Raw genomic sequence first — 26,770 nt, 5'->3', positions numbered from 1 at the left:
GAAAAGTATAGCCAGTGCAGATACCTGGCCCTTTATCGTGGCCAGCGACAGGCGCTGGTCCACTCCAGACTGGAGGAAAGCCAACACTCTTGACACCTAGTACGAGCGAGGAGAGAACCCCCTGGACTCACACCAGGCGAAATAGGCTTTCCAGGTACGGTAATAGATCTTACCAGAGGAGATTTTCCTAGACTTGATTAGAGTAGGGATAACCTCAGGGGAAAGATCCCTGTCCCTCAGGACCTGGGTCTCAACAGCCAGGCCGTCAAAGCCAGCGACTGTAAAGCAGGATGGAAGATCGGTCCCTGAGACAATAGATCGTCCCGCATTGGCAGACGCCACGGAGGCGCCACTGCCAGGTGAACAACGTCGGCGTACCAAGACCGGCGAGGCCAGTCCGGCGCCACCAGGATCACTAGGTGCGGTTCCGAGGATAACCTGTGGAGGAACCTGGACAACAACTGAATCGGAGGAAAGGCATACATCAGACGATACTGATGCCAAGGAGCCACTAACGCATATGAGGCGTCCGCCAGCGGATCGCGCGTTCTTGCCACGAACCTTTCCACCTTTCGGTTTACCCGAAATGCAAACAGATCCACGTCCGGGGATCCCCACTTCGCACACAGCATTTGGAAGACCTCTGGGTGTAGGGACCATTCCCCCTGGTCCAGGGTCTGGCGGCTCAGATAGTCAGCCTGTCAATTCTCCACACCCGGAATGTGAACTGCTGAAATCGCCGGGACATGAGTCTCGGCCCAAGACAGAACGTCGGTCACCTCCCGGGCCGCCCGAGCACTCCTGGTGCCCCCTTGGTGATTGATGTAAGCCACCGGGGTAGCATTGTCCGTCTGTACCCGGACAGGACGACTCCGAAGACGGTTCGAGCACTGGAAGAGACAGAGTTTTATCGCTCGCCATTCCAGCACATTTATCATCCGTAGTAGTCACCGTCCACACCAATGGACGGAAGGACTTGCCCTCCTCCACCGACGGGGACTGGAGCCACCACAGAAGAGCCAATCTGTGCCAACTGCCAATCTGGTCTGGCGGCTCAATGAGACACTCAGAGCCAGAGACTGAGGCAGTCTGTCCCACCTGGCCAGGATCTCCGCCTGGAGAGCCCGCGTGTGAAACTGAGCAAAAGGTATCGCCTCGAAGGCCGACACCATTAACCTCAGGCCCCGCACACAGGTCCTGAGTGACGAGGACGGATTGTCCCTGAGGGACCTGAGTTCGTCCTGCAAGGTCCGGAGCTTTTCCTCCGGCAAGAACACCTTCGCCTGAGCAGAGTCCAGAATCATTCCCAGATAGGGAAGACGAACCCATGGGGACAACGTCGATTTCTGAACGTTGATGGTCCATCCGAACTCCTGGAGCATCTGTACCATGGTGGACAGATCGCGCACTAGGTCCTGGCTGACACGTGATCTCAGAAGTAGATCGTCCAGGTAACCCAAGACCGCAATGCCCTGTGCCCTTAGCAGGCCCAGAACCGGCGCCAACACTTTGGTAAAAACCCTTGGAGCCGAAGCGAGACCGAAAGGTAACGCCACAAATTGGTAGTGGTCCTCTGCGATAGCAAACCGAAGGTACCGCTGATGACCCTCGAAAATGGGGATGTGCAGGTACGCATCCTTGAGATCTATCGAGGCCAGGAATTCCCCTGGGCTCAGGGAGGGCACCACCGAGCGGAGAGACTCCATACGGAATTTCCGAATGCGCACAAAGCGGTTCAGCGCTTTCAGGTCCAGAATAGGACGCACTTTGCCCTCCTTTCTGGGCACAGTGAACAGATTGGAATAAAACCCCCAAAACCTGTCCCGATGAGGCACCGGGACAATCACCCCCTGGGCAAGAAGGACCTGAACCGCTCGGTGCAGGTCCTGCAGACGCCCCGGAGGCAAATGAAGATTTGAGGGAAAGAATCTGTCCACCGGCCGGGAAAGGAATTCGATCTTGTACCCCGATCGAATGATTTCCTGAACCCACCTGTCCGATATCCGGAGCAGCCAAGGTTGGAGGAAACCGCGCAAACGCCCCCCCACCCCTGAAACGGGTGAGGGCGCCCCTTCAGGCAGAGGCGGACTGACCCGCCGAGCCGGCATTGCCTGACTTCTGCTTACCCCCCCAGGGCTTCTTCTGGCCGCCCTGGGTCTTGAAGGGCTTGCCCTTGGATTGGTTCCGAAAGGCACGAAAGGAACCCTGATTGGATCTAGGCGCAGAACCCCGCTTGCCTCGAAAGGACTTGTTCTTCGGGTTCTGGGGCAGCATGTTGCTCTTGCCCCCCGTGACGCCTTTCACCAGGGTATCCAACGCCTCGCCAAAAAGGCGAGAACCAGCATAAGGAAAATCAGCAACTGTTTTCCGCGAGGACTGGTCAGCCGACCAGCTCTTCAGCCATATCAGACGTCTGTTAAGTACCGAGACACTAGACAGGCGTGCTACTAAGGGGGCCTCATTTAAGGCCGCATCACACAGATACATGATTCCTTGGTGGATTTGATCCACCATTTCCAGCCGGGCAGGCGGAACATCATCAGACACGAGGTTGCTCCTGAGCACCTTAGTCCAATCAGCCACCGCCTGAGCCACCAAAACGGACGCGAAAATGGGTTTGAGCAATGAGCCCGCCATCATATAGGAATGACGGGCTAGAGACTCCAACCGCCGGTCCGTGGGATCCCGGAAAACCGGGGAATCCTCCATACGAATCAAGGTAGCCTTGTTTAACAGGGCCACAGTGTGATCCACCTGTGGGGGCACACACCATCGTGATTCCGTAGCCGGTGCAAAGGGATAAAGCAATTTGAACCGACTAGGCACCAGGAATGGACGTTTTAAAGTGCGCCACATTTAAAAAAAAAAAACCTGCGCCGACTTGCGGGTCCTGTGCGTCCCAAATGAGGACACAATGCCCGGAGGACTGGGCTCATCCTCCAAATGTAGTGTTTCCTTAACAGAAACAATTAACTCATCCATGGTCGCCCGCTCTTCAGGCGACCCCGGTGAGGAGGTATCAACATCCTCCACCTCTGCCTCCCCCTCAGACCCCAGCGGGTCCAAGGATGAGCGGGACCCTGAAAAGGGCACACTCGCGGCAGCAGCAGCCATATCACCATCTGAATCAGAGGAGAGAGACAATCTGGGCATGTTCATCCATCAGCATTTCCATATTTGACACCAAAGTCGCCATTACAGCGGCCAAATCAGGTCTCAGAGGGGCCACAGGAGAACTGGGGACCCCCACCAGAGCTGGGGGGAATTTGCTGTCCTGAGAATCCATTGCCCAATGTGAAAAAAATAACAGTGCAAGAATTTTGTACTGTCCCTTTAAGATCGCTGCGGAGTGCGCAGTCCACCGCTACAGCTACAGTGACAAAGACCCCCAAACAGGAGAAGAAAAAAACTGAGCCAGAAGCGACAATACAGAAAGATATTGAGAGCGATAACCTGCAGAGCTCCGCAGAGTGTTGCCACCGTTGTCCTGTATCAGAGGAAAAGGAAGTGCTGCTAAAGTAGGCTGAACTTATAGGCTGCATGACCCAGGGAAAATGGCTGCCCCATAGGATTGAATGGGTAGGCTCCGCCAAAATTGCCGCCGAACATGCGGTCGGAACGATCGTTCGGCTACCGCATAATGGCGTCGGATGGCGCCAAAACCAGCATGTCGTACTGCCCATAAAGAAGCCAAACATGCCTGCCCACACGTAAAATGGCGGACCGTGCGGATTTACCCGCTGCGGTCGCCACACACTCAGTCTGCACCCCCACAAACACCGAAGTGACATAGGGAAGGGGACCCCCAAAAACACACAGCGCCGCATCGCATGTACAAGCGATCCCCGCAGGGACCGCATCAGGGAGTCACACAGGCACAGACATGGGGAACACACAGCAACACGGACTGCCACCCCAGACAGAGGCCCCACACAGAAGTACTTACCTGTACCAGATGGCGTGGGGAGCCTCTCAGAAACGGAAAGCCGCTGTCCTCATCTCACAGGGAATGCCGTTAGCCAGGGACATTGCACTGCAGTATCGCAGATGTGTCCAGTGACGTAGCCACCTCACGGCTGCATCCCTGCTGCGAACAGGGATGGGTCGTTCATAATGCCAGGGCGAACCATAGCTGAACGCTCGATGGCGGGCTGGGGGTCCATCTGACCCTCTGCCCTGGAGACCCAGGGCGGCCAGTCCGAATCCCAGCACCGCATGAATCCATCTTCTTCCGAAGAGTCGACTAAAACTAAAGCTGACAAAATAAACAGCTAGTAAAGTAAGAAAAAACTGACATTTTCAAAGAAAATCAAACAAAAGATTAGATAGGCTGAGACTGTAGCCCCAGCACAGGGAAGCCTAACTACTCCTGACGCTAGGCAGATTAAAACTGAGTTGGGAGTGATCTCTGCAGGGGGGTATTGACCAGATGGGACAGCCCCTGTGGGTGCATATATGCAAATGCCTTTTGTTTTTTGACTAAGTCTATATGCCTAGCTACTCCTGCATACCCAACAGTGATGACTTAGAGGAGGCGGCGACTGTCGGAGGACATAAGAGAAAATATTATTCCATCAAATATAATCACATAAAAATAATGAGAAATACACATGAATAAGGGACAATCACAACCAACAAGTTGGTACACCGGCACGCTTAAACCTATTCCGTATAGTTCTTTTTCAGGGGGTATACGATATCTAGAAAATACATTATAGAGTTAGGAATATGATATACAAAACATATCAAAATGCCTAGAAGAATACAGCCTGTATATTTACCATTAAGCCGATGGGTATCTTTTTACCAGAGATTTTTTCCATTGATCCAGAATCATGATTCTGGATCCTGGATAAATGGAAAAAATCTCTGGTAAAAAGATACCCATCGGCTCAATGGTAAATATACAGGCTGTATTCTTATAGCCATTTTGATCTGTTTTGTATATCACAGAGGCGTAACTCGAACTTTCAGGGCCCCGGTGCAAGAAACCAAGAAGGGCCCCCCGGACCCCTGGCCAGGGCCCTTCCCTTCAAGCCTGAGGCTCTTCCCACTGATCCTGGGGCCCTTTACTCACATTGCGGGACCCTTTCACAAGTTCTGCAGTGGGCCCCCTTCCTGCCATCTTGGGGCCTCCCCACGGTGGTGGAATGCCAGGGGCCCAGTCGCAAGTGTGACCTTTTCGATCCTGGAAGTTCCCCACTGGTGTCAGGAGTTTTTATTTTTTTGGTATTTTAATTGTATTATTTTTTATCATTTTATTTTATTTTTTTTACAATGTCACTGACTCGGACTCTGTCCATTCAGAAAAGGAAGGAGCTGGTAAATTACAATTTACCGACCCCTTCCTGGTTCTCTATTGTGACACATCCCCTGCAGCAGTGGGGAGGGAGCACAGTTGTGACCAGGGGAGCACACAGGGGCCCAGAGACAGCAGAACCCAAGTGAACTGAATAGGAGGAGTGGCGGGGGCAGCATACAGAGGAACCAATCTTCTCCATTTATCTCCTGCAGCTACAGAAGGAAAATGGAGGACAGTGATTTCTCTACACGCTGCCCCCGCCGCCCCTCCTATCCAGGTGTACAGGGGAGCATCATAGGCCCCCTGGAGCATGGGGTCCGGTTGCAATTGCAACCCCTGTAGTTACGCCCCTGGTATATTATATTCCTAACTCTATAATGTATTTTGTAGACATCATATACCCCCCTGAAGAAGGCCATTACGGAATAGGTTGAAACGCGTCGGCGTACCAATTTGTTGGTTGTTGTATTGTTCTCATTTTTTATGTCATTATTTTTGATGGGTTAATATTGTAACCAGAGCTCATGTTTTATCCCATGTGGAATCTTTTAACAATTTGTTAATAAAATCAAAAATTTTACAATTTTGTTTTCAAGATTTACTTGCTGCAAAAAAAAAAAAAAAAAAATCCCTGGGGGAATTTTCCTTTCTTTTTTAGTGCACAGTCTGTTTGCCTTTAGTAAATCAACCCTTATGTGTCATCACCAGGAAAATGGTGTTAGCAGTGTTCAGTAGGGGGTTTTTGGCGTCAGAAAAAGTGAAAAAAATTTCTCCGTTTTGCCCTAATTTTAACCTACACTTAACCCTCCTCACATCTGACCCTTAAAACCTAACCCTTAGATTACTGCTTTAACCCTTGACTTCCCTTAACAATTATCTATTACACTAACACTATAACCTAATGTTTAAACTTTAACTGATAACCTAAAGTGGACCCTTCATACTTAATTTGCATCTTTACACCTAACCTAATATCTTAATCCTTAAAATAAACTTGCCCTGGGAGATGCCGGAAGGCTGCCATTGCTAAGCTGTACTGTTGAAAATGCGATGTGCATTCCAGGTACAGGAGTTGAGAATCACTGGTCTATGGGAATGTTTGACCATTCTTCCAGAAGCACATTTGTGAGGTCAGGTACTGATGTGGACGAGAAGGCCTGGCTCTCAGTCTGCAATCTTATCCATCCCAAAGGTGTCCTATCGGGTTTAGGTCAGGACTCTGTGCAGACCAGTCAAGTTCCTCCACCCCAAACTCGCTTACCCATGTCTTTATGGACCTTGTTTTGTGCACTAGTGCGCAATCATGTTGGAACCGCAACGGGCCATCCCCAAACTGTTCCCACAAAACTGGGAGCATGAAACGGTCCAAAATGTCTTGGTATGCTGATGCCTTAAGAGTTCCCTTCACTGGAACTAAGGGGCCCAGCCCAACCCCTGAAAAACAACCCCACACCATAATCCCCCCTCCACCAAATGATTTGGACCAGTGCACAAAGCAAGGTCCATAAAGACATGGATGAGCGAGTTTGGGGTGGAGGAACATGACTGGCCTGCACAGAGTCCTGACCTCAATCCGACAGAACACCTTTGGGATGAATTAGAGCAGAGACTGCGAGCCAGGCCTTCTAGTCCATCATCAGCGCCTGACCTCACAAATGCGCTTCTGGAAGAATGGTCAAACATTCTCATAGATATAGATGAAGCTTGAGGGTCTGGGTGAATAGTGATATAGACAAAGCTTGAGGGCCTTAGTAGACAGGGCTTGAGGGTCTTGGTATGTAGTGAAATAGATAAAGCTTGAGGGTCTGGATGAATAGTGATGTGGACAAAGCATGAGGGTCTTGGTATAAAGTAATGTAGATGAAGCTTGAGAGTATGTATGAACAGTGATGTAGACACTTGTGGGTCCAGAGGAGTAGTGACATAAGCAGAGTCTGAATGTCTGGGTGATTAGTGATGGTGGCAGAGCTTGAGGTTCTAGAAGAGTAGTGATGAAGGCAGAATCTGAAGGTCTAGGTGAGTAGTGATTTTGGACAGAGTTTCAGGGTCTGGGTAAATAGTGATGTAGCCAAAGCTTGAGGGTTTGGATGAATAGGTATGGAGGCAGAGCTTGAGGGTCTGAATAAGTAGTGATGTAGCCAAAGCTTGAGGGTTTGGATGAATAGGTATGGAGGCAGAGCTTGAGGGTCTGAATAAGTAGTGATGTAGCCAAAGCTTGAGGGTCTGAATAAGTAGTGATGTAGGCAGAGCTTGGGGGTCTGAATAAGTAGTGATGTAGGCAGAGCTTGGGGGTCTGAACAAGTAGTGATATAGGCAGAGCTTGGGGGTCTGAATAAGTAGTGATGTAGGCAGAGCTTGAGGGTCTGGATGAGTACATGTAGAAATGTGAAGCCGCACTCAGATAATTGAAATCAAACAGAGTGTCTTTATTCTTCAAAAGTTATCCAGGACAAACAGACAGTGTGAGGAACAGAATATGTCCAAGGTAGACGCGTTTCACGGCTCGAATGGCCGCTTACTCATTACCGTGGTCTGGATGAGTAGTTATGGAAGCAGAGCTTGAGGGTCTGGATGAATAGTGATGTAGACAGGGCTTGAGGGTCTTGGTATGTAGTATTATAGATGAAGCTTGAGGGTCTGGATGAATATTGATCTAGACAAAGCTTTAGGGACTTAGTGTGTTGTAATGTAGAAGAATCTTGAGAGTCTGGATGAATAGTGATATAGACGAGGCTTGAGGGTCTTGGTATGTAGTGATATAGATGAAGCTTGAGGGTCTGGATGAATAGTGATATAGACGAGGCTTGAGGGTCTTGGTATGTAGTGATATAGATGAAGCTTGAGGGTCTGGATGAATAGTCATTTAGACAAAGCTTGAGGGCCTTAGTATGTAGTGATGTAGATAAAGCTGGAGGGTATGTATGAATAGTGATGTAGACAGGGCTTGAAGGTCTGGATGAGTAGTGACATAAGCAGAGTCTGAATGTCTGGGTGAGTAGAGATGGTGGCAGACCTTGAGGGTCTTGTGGCAGCAATTACAGTTACGAATAGTGGGACCGATGTGGGTGTAATCTAACACTGTTTGAGAGTTGGGGGTAGAGCCAACCATAAGAGGCTCTCCTCGATGACACCTATTTCCTAACACAGCCCTAACTCAGGCAATACATTTGTGGTTCTTGCGGTGTTTCACCAAGTGCGTATTTTGGGAAAAATCCTGTATGAATTCGCTGGTGTCTCGTGAACGCAAACCTATACATAAAACATTTCCTACAATCTAAGCAAACAAACGGTTTCTGCTTGCCGCTAAAGTCCATGCTCACAAAAGACGTTGGAGGGTAGAATGGCAAAAACAAGGACTCAGACTTGTGCAGTGCCTGGTGTGTAATACAATCCTCTGCGTTGTCTAAACACTCTTGGCATTGGGAACACTGGTAGGCAGTCTGAGCCACACCTTCCTGGTTCATAATGACATCCAGATCTTTGGTAAGTTCTGTCTCCCAGGGGTTGGCAGGAACACAACTTTTCGCCTCTTTCCTGAGTGGGACCGGATTGCCTTTCCGACGCTTGCTGGGAGGAATATAGGAGTACTGCGCCCTCAGTCGTTCTGTCACAGACTCCACCACTTTTGGTTGTCTTTGAGAAGGCCGCTCTTTATCCTGGACAGCCACAGATCTTGTGCTCACAAGAGAGGAATTTGGACTGGGTGGTCTGTCTGCAGAATAGCATTCAAATTTGGTGGAACTTCCAGTACAGTCAGAAGAAGGAGATAGATTTGGGGGATTTTCATCACAGCTGATAGACAAAACTAATGGAAAAAGGACATTGTATATTTGTACATTTAGATTTAGCTATAAAAGCAGAAGAATGACTAAAGCTGGCCATAGTTGGATCGAATTTTGGTCAGTTCTGCAGGGATCGGCCAAGATTCGATCCATCTCGGTCCGATGCTGCATCTGTCTCCCGCCGGCTATAGCACTAAGAACTGATTGCTATTTTCTCACAGCTCCGTGAGAAGAGAGCTGGTGACTATCAGTGACGGGCTCTCTGCTCTGCCCCTACGCGCTCATAGGAGAGCTGGGCTGTGGAGGGGGCGGGAGCAGCCGACTCTGGCACTTAGCAGCCCTCTGAGAGGCTGAGCTGGGCGCCGGTCCAGGCATGTGGGTGGATCTCAACCATATGGCTGCGATCTTTCCTGAGCGTGAAGCAGCTCTATGACGTCAGCCGATAGCGGGCTTTAGAAGGAACTGCACTCCTGTGATCCACAGGAGAAATACAGCCAGACTTCTCCTTTAACCTGTTCCCGACCGCCTGCCGCAGTTATAAGACGGCAGGTAGCCGCTCCCAGGCAAATCTTCATAAATGTATGGCGGTCGCGTGCACGAGGCTAAGGGACGAGAGCGGGCCGCCAGGACCACGCTCCCGCTCGTCAGCGGGGAAGCCGATGCAGCGGGCAGGCGGCTCTGATTGCTGCCTGACACCCGTGATCGTTCCCCGCTGAGAGAGAAGAAGTTGTAAACACAGCTGACCGTTCTTCTCTCTGGAATGATCACAGAGCGCCTGTGATCCTTCTATATAGGATCACAGGTCTCTATGGTCATTCCACAAGCCACGCCCCCCCAGTTAGAAACACGCCCCTAGGTACACATTTAACCCCTTGATCACCCATTTTTAACCTCTTCCCTGCCAGTGTCATTATTCCAGTAACCGTGCATATTTTTAGCACCGATTACTGTAAAATGTCACTGGTCCTCCAAAAAAGTGTAAAAAATGTCAGTCAGGGGTCCGATCTGTCCGCTGCAATGTTGCAGTCCTGCAAATAAACAAAACAAAAAAAAAAAAACAAACACACAATAAAAATGACATAAATCTTTCCCGTAGTTTGTAGACGCAATAACTTTTGCGCAAACCAATCAAAATACCCTTATTGCAATTTTTTTTTTACCAAAAATATGTAGCAGAAAACAAATTGGCCTAAAATGTTAAAAAATTTAGATTTTTTTTTTTTGGGAATGTTATATATAGCAGAATGTGAAAAATATTGTTTTATTTTTTTCAAAATTGTCGCTCTTTTTTTGTTTATAGCGCAAAAAAAAGGACACAGGTGATAAAATACCACCAAAACAAAGCTCTATTTGTGGAAAAAAAAAGGACATCAATTTTATTTGGGTACAGCGTTGCACGACCGCGCAATTGTCCATTAAAGCAGGGCCGGAGTGGGACTCATTTTCAGCCCTGGAGTTTCATGCCTTAGACTGGCCCACTTTAGTTCACGACTCCCTATATTAAAATAATGTAATTAAAACCTCTGAATAAGTTTTTGCAATGGTGCACTGTTCTCTACAGCCTTGTAATTCATTCAGTGAGAGAGAGAAGGAGGAGTGAAAGAAAGAGGGAAGGAGAGGCAGGGAGCGAAAGAGAGAGATAGAGAGAGGGGTGGAAAGAAAGAGGGAAAGACTGACCCACCCTACACTGCTCCCCCTACACTGACACTTCCCTTCACTGAACCCTTACACTGACCCCCCTACACTGACCCCTTCACTGACACCCCCTACATTGACCCCCCTACACTGAACCTTTACACCGACCCCCCTACATTGACCCCCTTCACTGACACCTACACTGACCCTTTCACTGACCCCTACACTGACCCCCCTACACTGACCCCTTCACTGACACTTACACTGCCCCCCCCCCCCCCCAACCTTGCAGCAGTGGCATCTGTAAACCTCTAGCTGCTGCCTCTACAGCTTAAACGGCGGGAGTGATAGGGAGCTGTAAAATGAGGCTCAGCAGCATGTTTTATTGCCCGCCAACCGCAAGTGTAAATGAGCCCATGGCTAGGTTCACACTGTTACAGGTGGTTGCATGTGCGGGACAGCGTGTAAATGGCACCTATTCCCACAACCACCTGCAGGAAAAATTCCCTGCTCTTTTACAGATGCGCAAGGCTGCCATTTATTCCTTTTGGCACTCCCGCGCATCTGAAAATGCAGCACATTTTTTGGTGCGGGAAATTACATGGTACTTTTGCACCATGCGATTTTGCTGCGGCTGTGTTTTCATAAAGGTGCAGGGGCCTTTTTCCTGTGTTTCCTGCAGGTACAGTAGCCCATTTAAATGAATCGGCTGCTGTGCCTGCGCAAATGTGAGTCACAGAAAATGCATTAGTGTGAACCGGATATAATAGTCACCTAAAAGGAAAATACATACAGCAAGGTGCCTCCAACATATTTTACTTAATAGCACAAAGTCACTTTAAAAAAAAATTTCTGCTGAGTACTCCCCTATTTATCAATCATATCCACAGTGCTCAGCTGAAAAGAGCAGAACATCACTGCATTGTGCAAGTGCTATAGATATTCGCGCCAAATGATTACTAAATTGAGTAAATTATATATAGCTGTGAACAAGACTGCAGCTACATTACAATCACCAATAGGGAAAGAGTACTCTACTAATATTAAGAAGCTATGCTTCAATTAGGCAGCGCATATGTTGTCTTCCAAAATTGTGCTTTAATCTATGTATTATACTATAGTGACATGGACTTTTAACCACTTAAGCCCCGGAGGATTTTCCTGCTAAAAGACCAGGGGGTATTTTGCGATTCGGCACTGCGTGACTTTAATGGACAATTGCGCGGTCGTGCGACGCTGTACCTTAACGAATTTGACGTCCTTTTTTTCCCACAAACAGAGCTTTCTTTTGGTGGTATTTGATCACCTGTGCGATTTTTTGATCACGCGCTATAAACAAAAAAAGAGCGTAAATTTTGCAAAAATAGCAATATTTTTCACATTTTTTTATATGAAATTCCCCCCCAAAAAAATGTAAAAATCAACATTTTTTAACATTTTCAGCCAATTTGTTTTATGCTACATATGTTTGGTAAAAAAAAAAAAATCGCAAAAAGCGTATTTTGATTGGTTTGCGCAAAAGTTATCGCGTTTACTAACAAAGGGAAAGATTTTTGTCATTTTTGTTGTTTTTTTTTTTTAACGCGTAATGGCGGTGATCTGCGATTTTTTTTGCGGTACTGCGACATTGGGGCGGACAGATCGGACCCTTGACTGACATTTTTGACACTTTTGGGGTTACCAGTGACATTTCTACAGTAATCAGTGCTATATATATGCACTGTTACTGTAAAAATGACACTGGCAGGGAAGGGGTTAATTTTATTGGAGAGGGAGGGGTTAATGTATGCCTGGTGCTTACTGACATGTGGGGGGGGAGGGGACTGAGTGAGTCATGGACAGATCGGATGTCCAGCTATGCTGAACAGTCCGATCTGTCACTCCCTGTCACTATGGAGATCCGTCCGCTTGTGTTTACACAGGCGGGCGGATCTCCACACTAGATCCCCGGTGATCGGGGCAGAGCAGCGGCGATCGCCGCTGTTCCTCCCCTGGCCCGACTCCCGCTGTGAATGAAAACAACGGGAGCGCGCCTCCGGCGGCGCGCAAGCGCCGCCCAGAAGGGGGAGTGTCTGACGACGTTAATACTACGTCGTCAGACGATAACGAGCCACTCTGCCGCAGTAGTATTACTGTGAGCAGACGTAAAGTGGTTAAATAATACCAGTCCTTATAAATAATTATTAAAGTGCATAAATGTCAAAAATTAATAAAATATACATAAAGTGCTCTGTGACATTCATGTAAACATCCGTATCCAAAAGAATATAACTGTGTGTATATAACACTGCAATCAAAGTGCTTAGTGCTCATGAAAAACCCAATTAAATACAATTTTATATATATATATATATATATATATATATATATAACACTTCAAACAAATAAAAGTGCTTTTGTGCTCAGTGCTACTATAATTTGATCACTCAAAGTTCAGTGCAAAAAATTGTCCAATATTCTCCCAGTGAAGTATTGGTGACCATGCAGGGGAACAGTGGTGGTGGGTATCTCCTATTCACCCGTGCAGTATTATCTGGGGTGTGCGCCTTATGGCAACCAGGATCCTGAACGCTTTTTAGCTAATATTTAGCTGTTGAATGGTCCTCTCGTCCACTTTTCCTGTGTTTGGGATCACCTATATGTCTCAGGGTAAGTAATAGGAGAGAGACAAGGGACTTCTCATGGTGTCGTATGTTCAATAATCGTATCCTTTATTACGGGTTCATTAAAACTCATACAAAATATAAAATCAATTAATGCCTATGTAGCAATATGCTGAATAGCTGTATATACTAATTACCGGATCAAGGAGAATAGCAAGCCCTCATGTGCAAATCACGTCGCTCCTTCCCGGCTACTAGTCCGGCATCCGGCGTGCGTTCCAGCTAAACTCTGCAGTGAGGCGGATCCTGGTTGCCATAAGGTAACAGGGATCATATCCCACTGGTAAGCGCACACCCCAGATAATACTGCACGGGTGAATAGGAGATACCCACCACCACTGTTCCCCTGCATGGTCACCAATACTTCACTGGGAAAATATTGGACAATTTTTTTGCACTGAACTTTGAGTGATCAAATTATAGTAGCACTGAGCACAAAAGCACTTTTATTTGTTTGAAGTGTTATATATCTATAATTGTATTTAATTGGGTATTTCATGAGCACTAAGCACTTTGATTGCAGTGTTATATACACACAGTTATATTCTTTTGGATACGAATGTTTACATGAATGTCACAGAGCACTTTATGTATATTTTATTAATTTTTGACATTTATGCACTTTAATAATTATTTATAAGGATTGGCATTATTTAAAAGTCCATGTCACTATAGTATAATACATACATTTAAGCACAATTTTGGAAGACAACATATGCGGGGCCTAATTGAAGCATAGCTTCTTAATATTAGTAGATCACTGCATTGTACCTACCTGTAATTCTTCAGTGTTCTTGTGTTTAATCTGGGAATCTTCTGTCTGCTTCTGTCCCCGTCTGTCAGCCCGCCCACCACCTGAATTGCTTTAGTATTCTTAGCTCTGCGTGCCAGGGATGTAGTCCCGACATTTTCTTCATCTTCTGCCGGCCTCTATCCCCACCCACTGGCCCGCCCACCACTTCCCTAGACCATTAACTACAGGTCTGATAGGAGGTGGGCGGGGACAGAAGATGCAGAAAATGCCGGGACTCAACCTGGACACAGAACTAAGAATTCTAAAGCAATGCAGGTGGTGGGCGGGCTTACGGTTGGGACAGAAGCAGAAAGAAGATGCTGAGAGTAAACCCGAGCCCTAAGCACTTCACCTCCGCTGCGCCCCCCCCTTTCCTACAATAAATTGTTCCACCTCTTGTACCGGCCCTGCACTGGACCAGCCCACCAGGAATTCTCCCGATGCTCCCGATTAGCCAATCCGGGCCTGCATTAAAGTAACGCAGTGCCGAATCGCAAAATAGGACCTGGTCATTAAGGGGGCAAATCCTTCTGGTCTTAGATATTGCACTCTCCAGTTTTAGTAACTCGCCCCTCAATGTGTTATAAGAGGTGTTAGTTTTAGTTTTTCAAATCTGCGTGGAAGCCAAACTGCCTCAGCAAAAGACTTGCACTCCAGCAATGGTTGCATGGGGTTGCTCTGTTCTGATGTTGACAACAGTGGACCATGCCTGCATGATGTGTGTTAAAAAGGCCACTTGTGACCCCATCAGAAACCTGAGTGTCAGGGTGAAAATGCAGAAGCATTAAAATGTCATTAACCACTTCCTGACCGCCCACTGCATATATACCCATCAGTACTTTGAAGTTAAATACCAGGCTGCCATAACCCCGGTATTTTTTTTAAACAGCGGCGGTCCGCTTTACCGTGATCCCAGTGGCAAATTCGCTGCGGGATCCCTTTTAATGGGCGGCAGGAGAGGTGCCCCTGCCACCGCTTCCCAGTCATTTTCCCCGCTTACTGGAGCCATTGGTAGCCGGGAAAACGATGCGGTCCTTTCTCCTCCTAGGCAGGAAGTCGAGTGAGGGCAAGCTGGCCCCCACTCAACTCTATGAGCTTGGAGGACCAGAGCGACGTCATACGTCGCTTCCTCCCAACGGCCCTAAAGGGCCCATTTTTTTCATCATGAAAAAAAAATTACCCTTTTTTTTTTTGCTTTTTAGAGTAGATGCGAGATGTGATGTTGACCCCAGATCTCACATTAAAGAGGACCTGTCCTGCTTATTTCTATTACATGGGATGTTTACATTCTTTGTAGTAGGAATAAAATGTGATCAAATTTTTTTTTTAAAAAGGGACAGTGTAAAAATAAAAGATAAAATAAATAGGAAAGCAAAAAGAATGTAAGTGCCCCGTCCCCGTTAGCTCCCGCGCAGAAGCGAACGCATACGCAAGTCGCGCCCACATATGTAAACGGTGTTCCAACCACATATGTGAGGTATTGCCGCGATCGTTCGAGTGAGAGCAATAATTCTAGCCCTAGACCTCCTCTGTAACTCTAAACTGGTAACCTGGAGACATTTTTAAAATGTCGCCTATGGAGATTTTTAAGTACCAATGTTTGTTACCATTCCATGAGCGTGTGCAATTTTGAAGCACGACATTTTGGATATCTATTTACTCGGCGTAACATTATCTTTCACATTATAGAAAAAAATTGGGCTAACTTTACTGTTTTCTTATTTTTTAATTTAAAAAATCCAAAAAATTGCGTTTGTAATATTGCAGTGTGATTACAACGATCTCCATTTTATTCTCAAGGGTCTCTGCTAAAAAAAAAAAAAAATATATATATATATATATATATATATATATATATATATATATATATATATAATGTAGGACTGTGCAACCTCGCGCTTATGGTGTGTAAATATATAAATAAATAAATAAATAAATCGATGAATAAATACAATCAATGTGGTGTATTCACTTAAATTAGCTGCTTGCTGCAAGAAATGTTTGGGGGGTTCTAAGTAATCTTCTAGCAAAAAAAAAAAACGGATTTTAACTTGTAAACAACAAGTGTCAGAAATAGGCCCGGTCCCTAAGTGGGTAATATGTTAACACTATTATGGGATTCTAAGGACTGCATTTAAATAAACTTTAAATGTTACATTGCTGTTTGTTTGCCATATATATATTATATATATATATATATATATATATATATATATATATATGTAAAGCTCTGCATAAATAAATTGACAGCGCTATACAAGTACTTTTAAAAATAATAATTGTGAAAAACCTAAAAAAAATAAAATAAAACACTATTCTTATAAAAATTAACACATTTTCAGATAATCACCTGCACTGATGAGATCTAATTCAGGTTCATCCTCCCTATGTTGCAGTGTCCTGTCTTCAACCTCCGCCTGTCAGTAAGAACACATTACACTTATTATATATCTCTTTTTTTTTTTTTTAAGGTAATTTTTATTGTACATGCATCAAAGATTTGTACATATCAGTTTCTGGTTACAGAATAAATAAAACAAACTGTAACAAGTGAACCAAATATATCGCTTATACTTTCCTACAAGCATGTTATAAATATGAAAATACAAAAACCTGCGCTTCCTGAGAGAGGTGAAATACAGCCGCTAGCACAAATTAATGGTATGTAATGATATAAATGGAAACATAGATACAGCGCTGGAATAAATATCATGAAGCGCGCTGCGCAAACTGTTGGCGGACTTGGCGCTATATAAATCCTATAAATAAATATAATAATAAATAATAATAATAATAATCATGAAGCATAAATAAATAGTGGAGTATGAATAAATATCATGAAGCATAAATAGTTGAGCATGTAAAAAGTCCCATAAGTTTGTGATCCAGAGATAAGATTCATCCACCTCAGTGAGAAAATGGAGACAATGTGAATCGATCAATGTGCCTCTTACCGTATCATGGGGATCATTGCTTCCACAATGATCAAAAAAACACATTCAGTGATTTTTGGGAGGATCACACAGCCTCAGAGGATCACACAGCCTCAGATGTCCAGCACACAGTGTATCCAATACAGTGGATCGATATCCAGAAAGGGTATATGGAATCCAAAAATATCAAACAGAAAAAACTCATGGTGTAGTTAATTCAGAACAAGCATTTTATTAAAAGTACAAGTTGCACTCACCACATAATAAGAAAAGACGCGCTGATATATAAAAAACATGCAGCAAGACACTCCAATATGATGGCCGACCTTCCGGGTTTGGACGGATTGCACGCAGAGCCAGCTCCTCCCTACGCATTTCGTCACTGGAACGTCATCAGGGGGACGTCTTTTCTTATTATATGGTGAGTGCAACTTGTACTTTTAATAAAATGCTTGTTTCGAATTACTACACCATGAGTTTTTCTATTTGATATTTTTGGATTCCATATACCCTTTCTGGATATCAATCCACTGTATTGGATACACTGTGTACTGGACATCTAAGTATGTGTGATCTTCCCAAAAATCACCAAATGCATTTTTGATAATTGTGGAAGCAATGATCCCCATGATGCCGACACCGATATTTTGGCCAATGCATATCGGTATCAGCCGATATTTTTGTACATTTATTTATTTTATTTTTTTTGACAGGTAATTTTGTGGAGGGATCTGGGGGTCTAAAAGACCCCAAACCCTTCCTCTGCACTTAAAAGCATTCAAAACTCCTTGTAATGACAGCCGAGCGGCTTCTCAGCTGCATCGGTTGTCATTACAAGACATCCGACCGTCGGCTATGGTCGGTGATGCCTCTAGCTCCACTTTCCCGAAATATCGGCAATATTGATATATCGGCCCCCGATATATCGGCTTTGCCAATAAATCGGTCAATCCCTAATTCCCATACTGGGTCATAAAAAGTACCATCCACTACAGAACATTTAAAGCATGCAGCAGAAGGTACCCTATTTAGTAGGAAAAAGGAGACATGGGGTATAATAAGCCCTTTAAAAAAAATTGGTTTGGTTTGAATACCCTTATCCCTAGAAGAAATAACTGTAGGGCAGCCTTTCTCAACCTTTTCAACACAGAGGAACTCTTGAAATCAAATTTCAGGTCTTGGGGAACCCCTGCTAAAAATTAAAAATCTACAACTCATGACACATTAGTGTGACAGTGAGTGGGAAGAATGCTCCTTACTCTTGTCATCATTGGGAAGAATTACCCCCTTACAGATAGCTAAAAGGAACAATGGTGTCATTGGTAACTTATCTGAGGGGCAGAAATTGCCCATTGCTAAAGGAACCCCTAGCAACCTCAGGAGGAACCCTAGTGTTTCACGGAACCCTGGTTGAGAAACCCTGCTGTAGGGACTTGTAAAGGGAGAATCTCCTGCCACACCTCCTCCTTGAGTTCCGGTATATCTGCCTGCCATCTAGATTTAGTAAGACTAAGTCTGGTAGTTATAGAATGCAATAAAGAGGAGTAATATGTAGACATAGATTTAGAGTGAGCTGGGTCACTTAATAGTCATTCCAATGGGGAGGGTTGTATAGAAATGTTACTCAGGCCACGTTGAGTTGCAGCTGTATGTCGTAATTGAAGATATCTAAAGAAGGCTGTAGAGGGAAGGTGAAAGCCTCTACGAAACTCAGCAAAGGAGCAGAAGGCACCTTCCGAGAACAGGTTAGAATTCAATTTCAATCCTCGTTTGGACCAGAACGCTCCATCTGCCCTTTGGAAAAATTCACGTAAATGCGGATTATTCCATAAAAGGCACGTTGGGAGAGTTCACAGGTGGTCCACATAGCTTACACACAGACCGTGGAATGACACAGGTGCAGGTTACATGGAACAGGTGGTGTAACATGGCCACAGCAGCCCATGTGGCTGCTATGGGGCCTGGGGGTGGAAGAGGACCCCAAACGGGGAGCTGTTGAGGCAATTTAAATATAGAATATGTGTGTACATGTGAAGATAATAAAGATCCATTATTGTAGTCCTAAAGCCTCACATGCTTTCTAACGATTGGCTCTAGATAGACCAGCAGAGGCAGAGGCAAATGCTTTAACTTTATCAAATCAGCTGTGTTTACTTGCACAGCCTCCGACCTGTCCTGCAATGCCGATCTACCGGTCCGGAAGTGCGCAATGATATACCCTGTTCACCTCCTTGGGGTGATATGTTCCACCATTCCAAACACTACTGCGCATGTGTGCTTCTTATGATGAGGCCAACATGCACAGACAGCTTCTAAGGCCCGCTTGTCTCATGGAATCCTACACATAAGGGTGGCTCCATAGGACCCCTCAAGGTAATGTAGCCACCCACGAACAGAAAACCTGTGGCAGCGCCAGCTCAATAAAGAGGAAAGATACGTTATTAAAGAAGCAGCAGACAAGGTTGAGTACCCATGTAAGCTGCTGTAATTATTACAATTTTAGGGTTTATGGGGCTGACATTTACCCCATACCACCCGTGACTTTTCCAAGAGCCGACATTAAACATAAAAGGGGGCCCAATGTTTTGTAGTTATGCCCCTGCCAGGAATAACTACTGTATGTAGGAATCACACTGAAACAATCACCTATGAAATCAGGGTTTCTTCTTCCGTTTCCCCTTTTCTTTCTCTCTTCTATTTTTTTGATCTTGGATCTAGAGCCTTGTTTAGCCCCCCATGTTGATGAGAGAGGAGGGTAAAAAGCAAGTCGAGGCCCCCCTAGAGGGGCTGGGTAGGGATGATGGCGTCTTAAGATATTGCAATGTTGGAATATACTTAGAGCAAGATGAGAAGGGATGAGGTGTTGGGGAGTACGCAGAGGGCCACTCCGGGGCACTCCCCTATTTAAAATCACACACAAGTGGCACCCAAAAGTGCCGTGTGAGATAAGGATAGGAACGCTATCCGAAGTGACGGGAAAGGGAGCTGGAACCTTATAGGAGCCGGTCTCTCTCTGTCAGTTAGTGGGGTTCTTTTTTTTTTTTTTTTGCGACCAGCGATGGAGAACTTAAAAATTATTTCCTATAACGTTAAAGGATTAAATGTGCCAGAAAAGAGACATATGCTATTAACTGAGTTGGAACGTTTAAAAACTAGCATAGCATTAATACAGGAGGGCCTTCTCAGTGGGCCAGCTAATATTGGGAGGGGACTTTAATGCGCCACTAGTACCTGCAGTAGATACTTCCTCCGGGACCACGACACTTACGGTAGATGAGTATGACGTATAATACAGTCACCATTTGGAATACCCAGAAGGCGCTGCGTCCACGGCGTGGAGCCTGGACATCATCTCCCGAAGGGCATCCCTCTCCGAATGGTGACTGTATTATACGTTTGATGACATGTAAGAAATGTGAGTGTGTTACCTTTTGTTTTATTTAATAAAGCCTTTAAAAACGGTATCACGCTATTGGGATTATGCTTTCTCTCTCCATATGCTGCTGAGCTTTTGTTGACTGTGCTGGTGTGATTCCCGGTGTGGATACTCTGGACCAGTGACCATCATTATAAGCCTTAACGCTCAAACACGAAAGTGGGTTGGGCCACAGCATCTGGTGAGTGGGCATTTCTCCTCCCCCCTTTGGAGCACGGTGGTGGTGGTGATCCCCTTGAGAAACACGTTTCTTCACGTAGTCATCCCAGGAGATAGATTGAAGGATTACGGACTGTTTATGATATCTCTTAGTCTCTCTCTTTAGAAAGGCCCGCAGCAAAAAAAAAAAAAAATAAGCGTAGGGCCTCATGGAAGGGTTTAATGGGCTACGGTCAGTCTAGGGTTAAGGCTGTTGGTTCAAGTGGAGGTCAAGGTCAGGGATTGGTCAGTGTCAGGTAGGTGGGGTAGTTAGTGAGAGAAGTGGGGGGGGTTTACTTACGGTTGCAGCACAATTCGCTGGGAGCCAAGGTGAAAGGATCCTCTGCCCTGCTTCAGTTTGTCCGGGTTAGTGCTGTGATGGGCGATTTGGAGGCCATGATTTCGCGGTTGCGTGAGGCGGCGGCCACCCGTGGGACGCAGTGGCTGGAGCGGCATCTGGAGGCGGCTATGGCCGAAGAAGACTCAGTGAGGGGGGAGCGGCATTCCCGCGCTCGGCGGTCCCGGCCGCCGGAGCGTTACAGCCCCACGGTGTCCCCCGGAGCTCAGCGCCATACTGGGAGCCCCTGTGTGGACCCTCCAGGGTCGCCGTCCCAGCGCTCGCTTGCTGGGCGCGGTGGACCCCCTGGGAGGAATCCCCGACGTCGGCGGAGCTCCAGCGGGCGGGGCCACACTCGTGCTGCGCCTCCGGCCCCGCCCGTACGTCAGGATTCGGGACCTGTTCCGGCGGCCTGTGGTGGTGAAGACCGGCTGCCCAGGCCGGCTCAGCGTGGGAGAGGACTGTGCAGGCGCCCGGGCCAGTCGGGGGGAACGGCCGGCGCTGCTACACCGCGCACTTCCGGTGCGGCGGGTCCCCGGGAAGCGGATGTGACGCGGCAACCCGGAAGGAAGCGGCAGCGGAGGTCACCGGAGGTCGTCAGTTCCGGCCGTCGGCGGGGGGAGGAGGCTGAGCGGAGTGCCCCCCCTGCGCTTTCCAGCCCCATGTCCGGTGGGGGGACGGAGGATCGTGATGTCCGGTCGGAAGGGGAGCTGTCGGGCTCTGAAGAGGAGGCTGTTCCAGGACCATCTTCGGCCGTGGCTGCGGGACCCGCCGCTGCGGGGTCTCTGGCAGGTGAGCACTTTTCCCTTGACGCTGTGTCTTTGCGGTCTGCTGTGGCGGCGCTAGCGGGGGTGTTAGGGCCGGAGCAGAACCGGGGGGGGGGGGCCGTGGTGATTGGGGCTCCTGTGGGGACGGGCACTCCGCCTGTGGTGGGGTCGGGGGGTCCTGGGCCCGCTGCGCCGGCAGCGGCGGGAGGCCTTGGGGACTTGCTGGCGGGGCTGCGATCCCTGGTACAGCGTTTTGACAGCGGTGAGGTGGGCCAGGCTCCGGTGACGGCTTGGGGAACGGGGGGGGGGGTCCCGGCCGTGTCAGCGTCAGGATCGGCGGCGGCTGGTACTAGTGGGGCCCCTGCGGCTCCTGTGGACAAGGCGGTGTCGTCGGTGGATCCGTCTCCTGTGCCGCCTGTGGTGGATAAGGTGGCTGTACCCAAGGCTGCAGGTAAGGATGATGGGATTCGCATTGCGGATTCGGCGAGATGTGAGGTATACGTATGTTTTGAGGGCCCCTTGGGGGCTCACCTCAAGGCGGAGGTTCGGGAGAAGATCTGGAAGGATGAATACGTCGAGATCTTTACGCTGCTTCCGCTGGAGAAGTTCAACCTGGACAGGGTGAAGCCGGAGGAATCGAAGAAGGAGGATGAGGAACGGCGGCGCTATCGGTTGATTCCGCGCACGTTTAGCAATTGGGTCCAGGCTTTTGCTATTTTTGCGAGTGTGGTGGGGGAGAAACACCCGGAGCATTGCTCCGCGTTGTTTTGTTATTTGGACGCGATCGGTGAGGCTCACCGGGTTTATGGGGGGGTGGCGTGGCTCCGTTACGACGAGCAATTCCGCCAGCGTAAGGCGGTTCGCCCGTCGCTGAGGTGGGACCATAAGGACATCAGTTTGTGGATGCGCCTTATGACGTCGGCCCGGGCGGCGCCGTCGTCATTTCCGAGTGGGGTCGGCGGTCCGTCTACCTCCGGACAGTCGGCCACGAAACGCAGGGGTTTCTGTTGGCAGTTCAATGAAGGAACGTGCCGCTTCGGGACGGCCTGTAGGTTTAAGCATGAGTGCTCCGGTTGCGGGGGCTCACACCCCTTATCCCGTTGTTTCAAGCAAGGTAAGTCTCGTTCCGGGGACGCTCAAGGTAAAAGGGACGACGCCGGTGATGGTGGAAAGGATGCGGCCTTTCCTAAGTAAGTATCCGGACAGGGCGGCGGCCCGCTTGCTGGAGGATGGTTTTTCTTTTGGTTTCCGGATTCCTTGTTCCCTTGACCGGGTTCCCCCTATGGCGGACAACTTGCGTTCCACGGGACTGAACCCCGGGGTGGTGTCTGACAAGTTGGCTAAGGAAGTGCTATTGGGTCGCATGGCGGGTCCGTTTGTTGACCCCCCCTTGCCTGACTTGGTGGTTTCTCCCTTGGGTTTGGTTCCGAAGAAGGAGCCGAATAAGTTTCGGTTGATTCATCATCTGTCATTTCCGAAAGGGGGCTCGGTCAATGATGGCATAGATCCGGAGGCCTGTGTGGTGTCGTACACGTCGTTCGACGCTGCCATTTGTTGGGTTCGCCGTTATGGGGAAGGGGCGTTGCTGGCTAAGACGGACGTGGAGGCCGCGTTTCGTTTGTTGCCGGTGCATCCGGATAGTTTCCGCCTGCTGGGCTGTAGGTGGCGGGAGGCGTTTTATGTCGATCGCTGCTTGCCGATGGGATGCTCTATTTCCTGTGCGCTTTTCGAGACCTTTAGCTCGTTCGTGGAGTGGGTGGTTCGGGAGGTGGCGGGGGTCAATTCGGTTATCCATTACTTGGATGACTTCTTGTGCATTGGCCCCTCGTTGTCTCCCTTGTGCGGAATTCTGCTGGCCACCATTCAACATGTGGCTGAGCGTTTCGGCATCCCCTTGGCGGCTGACAAAACGGAAGGTCCGGCGACCTCGATCGTTTTCTTGGGCATTGTCATCGACTCTGTGGCTATGGAATGTCGCTTGCCCGAGGACAAGTTGAGCGATCTGCAGGCAGAAATCGGCCTGTTGGTGGGCAAGCGCAAAGTGCAACTTCGTCGGTTGCAGTCGCTTCTTGGCAAGTTGGCATTTGCATGCCGGATCATGCCGATGGGGCGGGTTTTCAGTCGCCGTCTGTCGGCTGCCACTGCGGGGGTCAGGTCTCCGCATCATTTTGTCACGCTGTCGGCAGGGTTGGTGGAGGACTTGCGGGTTTGGCACGTCTTCTTGTCGGAATATAATGGTCGTTCGCTGTGGCTGCGGGGTCCGATCAGCAATTGGGATTTGGAATTGATTACGGACGCGGCTGGGTCCACGGGTTATGGTGCCTACTTGCAGGGTCGTTGGAGCGCTGAGCGTTGGCCCGAGGCTTGGCGGGGGGAGGGTTTCTTGCGGAATTTGGTCTTGTTGGAACTTTTCCCCGTCATAGTCGCGGTGGAGTTGTGGGGGGATGCCCTTCGGGACAGGAAGGTGCGGTTGCACTGTGATAACATGGGGGTGGTGCAGGTTATTAACAGGCTGTCGGGCTCTTCTCCACCGGTCGTTCGTCTGTTGCGTCACCTAGTTCTGCGCTGTTTGCAGCTGAATGTCTTTCTGTATGCCGTGCATGTTCCTGGTGTGACCAACTTGGTTGCGGATTCTTTGTCTCGTTTCCAGGTGGACAGGTTTCGGGCGTTGGCGCCGGATGCGGAGCAGCGGGGGGAGCCTTGTCCATCGGAGCTCTGGGCGATTGCGTTGGGATCGCCGCCGAGTTGGTCAGAAGGTCCTTGAGTGGCGGGACTTGGTCGGCATATAGCAAGGTATGGCAGGAATGGCGGGTTTTGTTGGCGCGGACGGGAGTGGACGGGGTGAGTATGGGTTCCCGATCCCTGTTATTGTATTTTGTGTGTTTGAATTTTGAACAAGGGGTGTCAGTGGCAGCCATTAATCGGAAGTTGGCTGGCCTGGCTTTCTTGTTCAAAATGTCTGGGTTACAGGATTTCACGAAAGACTTCGTGGTGCGGCAGGCTTTGAAGGGGTACCGGAAAGGGGCCAGGCGTCCGGACGGGCGCCGGCCGGTTTCCTTTGTTTTGCTGGGTGAGGTGGTGGGCACATTGCGTAGCATTTGTTCCTCTGGGTACGAGTCTCTTTTATTTACAGCGGCTTTCGTTTTGGCTTTCTTTGGGGCGTTTCGTATAGGAGAATTGGTCAGCCCTTCCAGGACTGTGCACGGTGGGCTTCAGGATGGTGAGGTGAGTTGTTCGGACTCGGCGGTGGTGATATTCCTCCGGCGTTCCAAGACGGATCAGGTTGGTAAGGGTGTGCAGGTACGTCTGTACCGGGTTCGGGGTTCGCCCCTTTGCCCGGTTGGGGTGGTGGAGGAATTCAGGCAGGTGCGTCCGCCTGGGGGGGGTTCCTTTCTGATGCACAGGGACGGGTCGGCTTTGTCCCGGTTTCAGTTCGTGGCGGTGTTCCGGCGGTGCTTGTCCGAGCTGGGTTACGATGCCCGCCAGTACGCTTCTCACTCCTTCCGCATCGGGGCGGCCAGGTGGGGTGTGGATGAAGCCACGTTGAAACGGATTGGTCGATGGGAATCTTCTCGTTTTAGGTTGTATGTACGTCCTCATTTGGTTTAGTTGTTTTTGTGGGGTTTTTTTCGTGTGTGCTGGGGAGGTTGGTGGTCTGTCTTCTGTGATTTGCTACGTGTTATTTTTTTTTCCTTACAGGGGGAGCCGCCTGCCTCGTCTGGATTTTGGGCCACTCATATGTGTATTGGGGGGCCAGGAGGGCGGAAGTTAGGCATGATGGGCGGCAGTTGGGGTTCACCAGGGAGGAAGCCACCGTTCGGTGGATTGGGATTCCGGGTTTGCTTTGGTGCAGGGTCCTGCCGGAGGTCACTCGTTTTGCTCAGTTGGACAGGGCCCCGGGCATCTTGCTCTTGCACGCAGGGGGCAACGACCTGGGGGTCCGGTCCATGCGCCACCTCATCCGGGATATTAAGTATGATTTTCTCCGGTTGCGTGTGTCTTTTCCCGGGACGGTGGTGGTGTGGTCGGAGATTGTGGGGCGCACTTCCTGGCGTTTTGCAAGGTCAGTCGCCAGGTTGAATAAGGCCAGGATTAAGGTCAATTCGGCGGTCAGCCGTTTTGTCATCAGAAATGGGGGTTTGGTAGTCAGACACCGGGAACTGGAGGTGGACACCTGGAGGTATCTGCGCAGTGATGGTGTCCACCTTAATGCGGTGGGGACAGATTTGTGGTTCCTAGGCATTCAGGAGGGCTTGCAGAGGGCTTTGCGAGTGTGGAGGGGCTCGCAGGCGTAAGGTTTCACGTCTGCGTGCTGTGGCGGTTGGGGGTCTTTGGAGGCGGTACAATCTGTTGTTGGTAACAAAGTTCATAGGGTGACCCATCTAGGTATGGAGCCCTCTAGTATATCCCGGTTAATAGCGGATTAACGGGAAGTGGTAACAACGAGGTATCAGTGGTCAAGTGGGTTGTCCCTGAGCTGGTGTTTCGCGGCTGGGGACCGTTTAACGAGTTACACTGATACACAGTCAATTGGAATTTGGTGCCTCCCAAGACCAACAACTCATTTAGGGGATACTGGAGTATTTATGGTTATGTTAATATTTATGTGTTTTGGTTAATTGTGTTAATAAATGGCCCACCGGGCCACTTTTCTCCAAACTGGTGTCACGGGTGTTTCTTTATAGTTTAAGGAAGTGGTTTAGGGGTTAGGGGTAGTAGCCTTAGGAATACCCTTATTCATGCCTATGTGACATCTGTTGAACCATTGGACTTTGTGCGGTTTGCACATTATTTATGGCACTATCTTTTTGATGAGTTTGCGCTTCTATATATATGTAGAGATATTGTGTAATGTCTATCTAGTATATATATCTATTCCATATTTTCTCAGTTAAGTAGCTGCATAGCCATTGCATTTATAGGT

At 48.4% G+C, this 26,770-nt stretch overlaps 1 protein-coding gene across 1 annotated transcript; it reads right to left on the bottom strand.

Annotated features, from left to right (window-relative positions):
• Window positions 1-8,451: 8,451 nt before the first annotated feature.
• On the bottom strand, window positions 8,452-22,599 carry LOC309548278 (uncharacterized protein; the record flags this gene model as incomplete). Its single annotated transcript, XM_082248224.1, has 3 exons — window positions 8,452-9,107; window positions 16,526-16,592; window positions 22,378-22,599. 3 exons carry the CDS (start codon window positions 22,597-22,599, stop codon window positions 8,452-8,454), a joined length of 945 nt encoding a protein of 314 aa, XP_082104350.1.
• Window positions 22,600-26,770: the final 4,171 nt, after the last annotated feature.

This window comes from Pelophylax lessonae, assembly GCF_965119305.1.
Source record: "Pelophylax lessonae genome assembly, chromosome: 2".
NCBI lineage: Eukaryota > Metazoa > Chordata > Amphibia > Anura > Ranidae > Pelophylax > Pelophylax lessonae.
Note: the sequence above shows the minus strand (reverse complement) of the source record. Positions and strands in the feature narration are given on the sequence as shown.